The 9,647-nt window shown below is 41.0% G+C and overlaps 1 protein-coding gene across 1 annotated transcript in view; it reads right to left on the bottom strand.

The window, feature by feature from the left end:
• Positions 1-7,680, bottom strand: part of vrtn (vertebrae development associated) — a gene marked incomplete at its 3' end in the record, with an annotated part of 16,340 nt that extends 8,660 nt beyond the window's left edge. The window contains exons 1-5 of the mRNA XM_083790443.1: positions 7,616-7,680; positions 5,408-6,046; positions 4,964-5,227; positions 4,539-4,631; positions 2,038-2,136 (exon numbers count right to left, since the gene is read on the bottom strand). Coding sequence (XP_083646569.1) covers positions 2,038-2,136; positions 4,539-4,631; positions 4,964-5,227; positions 5,408-6,046; positions 7,616-7,673 — 1,153 coding nt within the window. The 5' untranslated portion in view covers positions 7,674-7,680. The remainder of the gene's footprint in view (positions 1-2,037; positions 2,137-4,538; positions 4,632-4,963; positions 5,228-5,407; positions 6,047-7,615) is intronic.
• Positions 7,681-9,647: the final 1,967 nt, after the last annotated feature.

The following is a 9,647-nucleotide window of genomic DNA, read 5'->3' as shown; positions in this document are numbered from 1 at the left end:
GCCTGGGAAGGTGAATAATCAACAAGTTTATGTAACTTGACTTCAAACTTCTAGATTTGGGTATTGTAGAATTTGATAACCGTACCAGTCTGTGAGCCGCACTAACTTTACGTAACTCACAGACTACTGTGTGTAAAAAAACAAAAACAGATTAGCACATCAAACATAAGTGATTTAAAAGATCACAGTACAGCAGGATCCCAGAGGGTGTGTGTGTATGTTGCGTGCATGTGTGTGTTTGCATGTGTCATGTGAACGTGAGAGTTTGCCATGATATAAAGAGTTCAGATGAAACACTGGCCTTATTGAGGTGCTGGAGAGAATGGGAGTTGGCGACTCGTGCAGTGCGGTGGTTGTTATCTACTGCTATTGTTTTGTTAAGTAGGCTACACACAAGTATCTGTGGCACAGCAGAGGCTGACTTCTGTGTATTTGTACACGGCACTCTGTTAGATTGGGGGTGGGGGGGGGGGGGTAATTGTGCATGCATGAACAGGACATTAAAGCCTTTGGTTTCACAACAAAAGGCTGTTCCAAACGTCCACTTTGCATTTGCTTACTACTGTGCTGTGCCAGACGGCACAGGTCCCAATCCACTACACATCTACTTGGGTCGTTGTGAGACATGTTGTTGTGCGTGCATATTTAGCCTCATTGGCATACAGAGACTCTGTCCAGTCACTCTTCCAGTTTTATCCCTGTATATACCTGTAGTATCCATGCACTGAACAACAGTGGTGTCACATTTTTTCTAATAAGTAAAAGTATCCGATTCCATACTGAAACATAGAAACACTCAAGTAACAAGTAAAATTCCTGTAATCAAACTTTATATACAATATGTATGAAGTTGTCATATTATGTCTAAAATGTAAATTGTGAAAATAGCAGATATACAATCTCAAAATGTGTCACATCGCAACACGTTGTGAGCACAGATGAACAAGTTACCTCTGACACAGCTAATAGAATTGTAGTGTTGTACAGTGGGGAGCGAACAGTAAGTATATTTGCTCAGAGAAGTACTGTACTTAAGCGCAATGTTTAGGTACTTTTAACTAGAGCAGTGGCCAATTTAGCCTCTCTGACCCAAAACTAAATAATATTTTGTTATTATTAGATAAGATTTTGTCCACAATTCCATGCTGAATTGATTTTGGTACCATAGGAGAGATAACAGGCAAACGTTCATCAAAAGAACAATTCTTCTCCATTCTCTAATTGTGTAGACTTCTTGTAAATTAATTAATGCAGATGTTTAACAATAATTTAACTCTTGAGAGTGTAAAATGAAATCAAATGGGCCCGTAAGTGTCCATTTGTTTTAATTTTACACTCTCAAGACTTAAAGATCTATAAGGCTCAATTTGGTTACCAACTCTCCATCATTTAGCTGGGGACCACCTGGAACCACCTCAAGGATCCCCAGACCACTGGTTGAAAACCATTAACCTAGAGTATATCAATTTTGTGATACTTCTACTTCTACTCCTCATACTTTTTTCTTTACTTCAATTATTTGATTGCTTTAGTTACCATTATTTTATACTTCAGATATCCAAAAAAATAAATAAAAAAATAACTAACTAACTAACTAACTAACTAACTAACTAACTAACTAACTAACTAACTAACTAACTAACTAACTAACTAACTAACTAACTAAATAAATAAATAAATAAATAAATAAATAAATAAATAAATAAATAAATAAATAAATAAATAAATAAATAAATAAATAAATAAATAAATAAATAAACAGCAGCACACAGAGACAGGCGCAGTGGCGCCACACTGTGGGAGGCTCAAGAATAGGGTGTATACTATACTATAGGGTAGTTAGAACCCCACGCATCTGTTTGTTTACAATTCGAACCCTGGCTGTACTAGGGTGAAAAGCCTGGTGAAGCGAGGTTATGGCATCTACAGATACCGTGAATAACCCCCAAAAATCCTTCCACGGGGCAGATTGCACCCCATTCGCTTGGGGCTTAATCATCTCACAAGGCTTACATCAGAGTGTGTTGGAGAACTTACATGACCGTCTTCTGTTCACAACAAACAGAGTGAGCAGAGCTGTCAGCGCAACACAGCTCACCACCCCTACCAGCACAACAGCCACACCTCCATTGCCACCTGCAAATTAAATTAAATGGTGCATTTATAGCATATATACTGTAAGTTCACACACACTGTACTGTACAGGAAACCATGATGCAAGGCATCAAGCTGCTCATCGGGAGCAGGTAGGCAGATTGCTCAAAGACACTTTGACGGTAGCACAGGGGGAGCCGGGGATCGAACTGGGAACCTTCCGAATCTGATGTGGCCTTGCCTATACCTCCTGAGCCACTGCTACCCCAGTGCAGGCCATTTCAGTAACTTAGTTCAATGAAATTCAGTTAAATTCAGATCAGTTCAACGCAATTCGATTTAGTAAATTCAGTACAATTCTGTTCAATTCAATACATTCCAATACACTTACTTTATCTGTTGTAGTATAACATACATTGATACAGTTCATCACTGCTATTGGGTAGAAATGTCATATCTTGGCCTGGGACGTGTCTGAGCGGTCCAGGCACCTAGGCTGGTAATCAGCCTGGTGGCGTGTTGCAGGTTCGAGTCCTGAGCCCGTTGGCCTTTGCTGCATGTTTCCCCCCATCTCTCTCCCCCTTTCCTGTCTAATTACTGTACTCTACGTTTTTTTTAATTTAAATTAATGCCCTACTTGATCATACCACAGTGTCACACAAAAGCAGCAGATCTGCAAGCTCGAAATGTGACGCTTTGCACCACGCTTCGAGCACTGCTACTATAGCTCTTTTTTAATTTGAATCCTGAAAGGAGACATATGAGGTTTTCAGCCGACAGAGGCAATATGCTTTTTGTTAATACTTGTTGTTTTGTGGTGTATAGACACGACTTGACTAATAATAATAATAATACAACTAAATATTTGTATAGCACCTTTCATGACATGAAATGCAGCTCAAAGTGCTTTACAGAGCAATGGAGAAAAAAAAGAAAAGCAAGGCAACAACATTAAAAAACAAGCAGTAATGCGATACAGTGAGGACATGAATAACAAAAAATAAAAGATCAATTAAAAGCAATGTTGTAGAAGTGGGTCTTGAGCTGTGCTTTAAAAATGTCTACAGAGGCTGCCTGACAAAGGTACAGACTAATGCATATATAGTTTTCTGTTTGCATATGGTATGTTCTGCAATGTCCTGTTGCACAGTGTTATGGTCCTACTTACATCTGTATTGTGGCGAGTCTTATGTGAAGTTGTGCTGTGCATGATAATTGCTGGGCTGTTTCAACACCATGTTATGTCAAAGCTGTTTCCTAACGAGCCTCATACTTGTGTCACAGCCTGAATCTTATGCTGCAATTTCCCATCTGTAATATTACATTGAGCTGGAACTTTGAGCTTCATGGACACCATTGTATTTCTGAGGTGTCGCTGGAAAATTACATGTTCTGATGACAATAATCGCAATGAATGAAAGAATGTGTTCTGATCTTGCAGAATATGAAGACAAACAGCTTCATCAACTATTGTGGTTTGCAGTCTGACTGCAAAGCAATATTCTGAATTATTATTCATGTACAATTATGTGATTTATTATATTTATATTATATTTATTATTATTATTTGGTGCCAGGGTGTGTGTGTGTGTGTGTGTGTGTGTGTGTGTGTGTGTGTGTGTGTGTGTGTGTGTGTGTGTGTGTGTCTACGGTGAAGGGTGTTTTTGAACAGAGACATCAATCTCCACACCAAAGTGCTGGTGTACAAAGCAGTTTGCGTCCCCACACTACTGTATGGATGTGAGGCATGGACCATCTACAGCCACCAACTCAGAAGCCTGGAGGCCTTCCATGTCAGATGTCTCCAGACCATTCTCAGCATCACCTGGAAGGACAGAGTGCCACACACAGAGGTGTTGGAACGTGCAGGCAGCTGCAGCATGGAGTCTATCCTGAACCAACATCAACTCAGGTGGTTGGGTCATGTCATCCGCATGCCCAGCCATAGACTACCACGCAAAGTCCTCTACGGCCAGTTACATCTTGGTCAACGCAGTGCTGGTGGGCAGAAGAAGCGGTTCAAAGACCAAATTAAGACCACACTGAAGAGAGGCCAGATCAACCCCTCTTCACTGGAGGAACTCGCTTCCTGTCGCGACTCTGGCGTTCTCGCTCCGCACAGGGAGTCCGAGTGCAGCATATGGAAAGCCAGCACACAACACACAACACAACAGCACACAACACCGTGCAGCAAAGCGTGCAAAGAGGCATGCCCGCAAACGCAAAGCCACCCCTGTTCCCCTATACCGCTTTCATATGCCTGGTCTGCAACCGTGACTGCGGATCCAGGATCGGACTATACAGCCACCAGAGGACTCACAGATAGGAGAAGATGGTCATCATCGGACACGATGGACAACCACAAGCAAGCAAGCAAGTGTGTGTGTGTGTGTGTGTGTGTGTGTGTGTGTGTGTGTGCGTGCGTGCGTGCGTGATTTCATTACCTTGAGATTGAGGATCCACTTCAGAACCATAATTATTATCAGAATCAGAATAATTAGGATCTGGTCCTCCGAAGATGCCACGTCTCCCTTTACCTATGAAAACGTTTTTAAAAGTTATTAATTAGATGGCCTCCCCAGCATCCACCTGTAGGCTCTGTTTCTAGGTCCCCCTGCATGGGGGTCTTAATTAATTCCCTGTAGCGTAATTCAATTTCGTCTTATATCTCATGTCATCAATGTATATTCATATTCAGGGAATGGATGGGGACAGAGCCTGACGCCAATCTATGCTTCATATATCCATGCTCAACTTTGCTCAATAAATATATGCTAAATTCATTCTAAGAGTTGTCTGACTGAAATTATATTGTGATATGAGACTAGATATTGTCTGGGATTGTGATGGCGGATGACAACATGCGTACCTGGGCCTGGGGGTCTCATGGGGAACGACAGGGTTGCTTTGACCTCCATGCCACGGTACGCCTGGCATAGAAACACCCTGCTGTCCTCATTCTGAACTATGATCCGGGTGTTACATGAACCATGGTTCTGGATCTCATTTTCTTCAACGTCCACCCACATCAACCTCACTGTAGGATCAACACATGCACCTCGCCCTTTGGCAGTGACCAGCATACAGCTAAATGAGATGGTTGAAGTCCCATTAGATCTTCGAATGGACCCTCCTAAAGAGAGAGAGAGAGAGAGAGAGAGAGGCAACTTTATTTCATTTTATGGAAAATTGTTCTGTTGTGTTTTGGTTGAAATACACTCCCTGCATAAGCTTCCATATTACTTCATTTTATTATTATTATTATTACTACTACTACTACTACCGGTATTATTATTATTATTATCACACTCACTGCTCAGGACTGACACATGAATCCTGTCGTTTGTTCCATCTCTGCAGCAATACAGCCCAGCATCTTCTGCTGTGATGGCTTTGTTTGGTAGATGTGAAGGGCATTCAGGACCTGTTACTAGAATCTCTGGTGAAGATGTGATGTGCGCATTCCGCTTGATGACCTCAGTATCAGTGAGGCTGGATTCGGTGTCACCATTAATGACCTCAGCATCAGTGAGGTTGGATTCTCCATTGATGACCTCAGCACTGAGGTTGGACGCTCCATTGATATTGGTGAGCTCAGCAGCACTGAGGTTGGACGCTCCATTGATATTGGTGAGCTCAGCAGCACTGAGGTTGGATGCTCCATTGATATTGGTGAGCTCAGCAGCACTGAGGTTGGATGCTCCATTGATATTGGTGAGCTCAGCAGCACTGAGGTTGGATGCTCCATTGATATTGGTGAGCTCAGCAGCAGTGAGGTTGGATGCTCCATTGATATTGATGAGGTCAGCAGCAGTGAGGTTGGATGCTCCATTGACAACCTTAGCAGTGAGGCTGGATGCTCCATCTTCCGCACTGTCTGGGCATCTCTCGGGCAAGACAACATCATCGCCCTCTGCTATGATCCAGCTGCGTTGGGCGATGACACCTGTACCTTTTGGAGGACAATAATATGCAGCAGATTTGTCCTGATTTTCAACCACTTTCAACCTGACGCCATTATTTGTGAGCATGTTGGCAAACCTTTTTGAAAATAAAAATCACCCCCGTGTGAAGTTAGTGGTGCAACTATACTTTTATTGTGATAGTTACTGTACTGTACTGTACTGTACTGTACTGTACTGTACTGTACTGTACTGTACTGTACTGTACTGTACTGTACTGTACCGATATGGCATTTCGTAGATATGGCCAATTCCGATTATGCTACCGATTAATCGTACTATAGTTATAGTTACAGTGCGGCTCAGTGTGAATGGGTCTTTAGGCTGCTCAACAGTGCCACTTTAAGTCACCCAGTGGTATTGCAGCTGTTCATACCCCAAACAGACAGACATACCTGTACATATACATAGGGACATAGGGGCATTGGAGCAGTGTGCACAGCTAAAAAAAAATAAGTAAATATCCGATCTAAAGGCCAGCCCACACCAATGAAACTCCTTGCAACATGCAACTCCTTGCAACCACATTGTGTGCCCAATGGCAGTTGCAAGGAGTTGCATCGATGTAGACTGGCCTTAAAACTGTTTTGTAGCAAGGAGTTGCGACTAGTTGCATTGGTGCGGTCTGCCATAAGGTCATGCCACGTTGTGAGCTGGTAGAAAACAGCTCTCAATTAGTGTCCTTTCACATAGATGGATTTGCCTATAACACATAACACATTGCCTATAGTCTACATAAATACAATATATCTTTGTTTATTTTTCTCATCATTCTCGTCATTTTAAAATTTGTCCCTTGCCAGTGCCACACACATTTTGTGTGTTGTATGTATCCTACTGACTCATCTGCCAGTGAGGAGCCCCCACTGGGATGACATGGAACATTCATCCTACAGGATGCTCCTCCCGCCTAACACTCCCTGCTGCTAATTTTTCAAATTGATTTCAATTGATTAAAAAGATACATTAATCGGTGGTGTAAGATTTTTCACACACACACACACGCGCACGCACGCACGCACGCACACACGCACGCATGCACATCCTATAGTATACACATAAAAGTAGGGAAAATAGCAGGTCTACAAAACGCTTCGCAATGTCATTTTAAAAAGGAACTGTTTTGCACAACGTTTCTATACCGACAGCAACAATAGTATTTGTACCATGCATGTTTGAATAATTTCAACATTCAGTATTTTCATTGTGGGGAAATGTCTGCAGCGAATAGTTCTCTAGATACAGAACCTATTGAGATTTTCAAGGTGGGCCCCTGATCCCCGAAAAGGTTGGAAATGCACTAATTACAAAGTGACGCAAAGTGACGTGATGTAAGCATGTAGATCCCAACGCTCTACATGCTTAGTATTAAGCCGTATTTCCACTATTCGAAAATAGCCACATCTACAAGCTCATATATTGTGAACGTTGGGAATTTGTTGGGCATGTACAGTAGATCTACTATCCTGCAAAGATATATAAAACTAGTATAGAGCCCTGAGGGACTCTGGGTTTAAGTGGTTAAAGAACACTGTGAGGTATTGGGGAGGTGTTCTCACCTGTGTGGCTGAAGAGAACGTGCAGCAGCAGCAGTAGAACATGGTGGATGAAGACCATGATGACTCTCTCTCTGTTCCTTCAGTCACACTGTTCTCCCGTTTGGTTTTACTGGACGGAACGCATCACCATGCATGCACTTCCTGTGTGACAATATCCTGTCTCTGTCTACAGACACGAAAACGCTACTCACACGTGACCCTTTAACCACATCAGTGGTGCAAAGAGTAAAGTACATTTGTACTTGAGTACACTTTTGAGATATATATATATATATATATTTATTTTTTTACTTTACTGGAATTTTTATTTCCACGTTTCAATATATTATACTTCTACTCCACTACACCTCAGAGACTCAATTATTTGAAAATTATAGTTACGATTACTTTGCATGTGTATAGTACAAAACATAACACAATTCTGCTATTCGAAAATAGCCACATACAAGCTCAGATTGTGAGCTTGTATAGATCGGCCATTTTGGGCAAAGAGGTGGTGTATAAAGATAAATGGAGGACTTGATTGGATATTTTTGGTGTGTTATCACAGACAAAGAAGAGAGGATCCTTAAGAAATATCTAATCTATAGAACAAAATATAATACGTCTTGCCGAGCCATGTGAGGCCAGGAGCCTTTCTCCTGTTTCTGTAGCACGACGCAGCTTGATGTGGACTCTCCTGGACATGATGCTAGCAAGACAGGGACTTACTCACAATTCCACCTTAATGCTGACGTATTAAGGGAATTGGGTCCCATATAGTCTTACTAGGTATGACCCGGCCAAGGATCGAATCCAGACCTCCCAGTCTCATGGAGGACACTGAGCTGGTTACGACAACATAGACAAGAAAACAGCCAGCAAGTGTCCTTTCACATGGATGTATTTGCCTATAACACAACAAAGGCCAATACAATAAAATACAATATAATCTTAGGTATAGTTTACTAAACAGTGGTTATATTGACAGATGATAGGGTAGGCTTCACTGAACATCCCTGACTTATTGAGTGGGCACATAATATATTGTCTATATTAAATTAAATGTATTTAAATCACTAGATTCTAGAGAACAGAACTATACAAAGCACTTACATATCTCTCCTGTCGGGCAAAATGTATTTTTTTTGGCGTCATTTCCATCCACCAGAAGAGATGCCTGCGTAAATGTGCCTGTGTGTTTTATTTTAAGGGTGAAAATCAAAAACCTGATAAATGGATTTGCTGGTTTCTGCCGGACAGCGACTATGAGTGCTAAAAAGGTCATGTAATGTTTCAAACTGAGGTCATTCAGGTCAGAGTTGCCAGATTATGCGAGTAATAAGCTACTCAGTCTTTTGAAAACAAGCTCTGAAAAATGACTAGGCCACATGAGCACTTTAAACCTATATCCCTTTCCCCCTAACTGTATGTGATGATTTTTATTTATATTTTGCATAGATGTGTATATAGATGTCTTTAAATGTCTTGATGAATTGAAAATAGAGGACCCTGATGTAAACCAGTCTGGTTATATCTTCGTAGCAGATTTTTTATAGAGCAGTTTTCTCATAGAGATCAATAATTTTAAGCGTAGAATCAAGCCATCCAGGATCCTGGTGAATCATGACCATAAAACCTTTGATTCTGTGAAAGAAAATAAGTTTGAATAATTCAATTATATGAAATGATATGACTACATTTGTCTTTCTTCACAGAATCAAAGGCGTTATGGTCATGATTCACCAGGATCCTGGATGGCTTGATTCTAGGCTTAGAATAATTGATTCATATTTGTGTAAATCTCTATGGGAAAAATGAATGGCAGATTTTTCACTGGGTCCAGAAATGCTCTATTGACCTGTACTTTCTTTGAAATGTACCCATTATACAAACTGCTAATAAAATGATCAATCAATCAATCAATCTGAGGTGTACTGAAATGAAATCATACAAAACAGTTTACTAACAGTATTCAGGCTACAGACATCAGTTGTAATTCCATTATTCACCATAAGAGGACACACTAGCTAAGTGAATAATAATAAAGGAG

Source organism: Protomyctophum parallelum, assembly GCF_964188405.1.
Source record: "Protomyctophum parallelum genome assembly, chromosome: 19".
Classification (NCBI taxonomy): domain Eukaryota; kingdom Metazoa; phylum Chordata; class Actinopteri; order Myctophiformes; family Myctophidae; genus Protomyctophum; species Protomyctophum parallelum.
The sequence above is the reverse complement of the archived record's forward strand: the minus strand, read 5'-3'. Positions and strand labels throughout refer to the sequence as shown.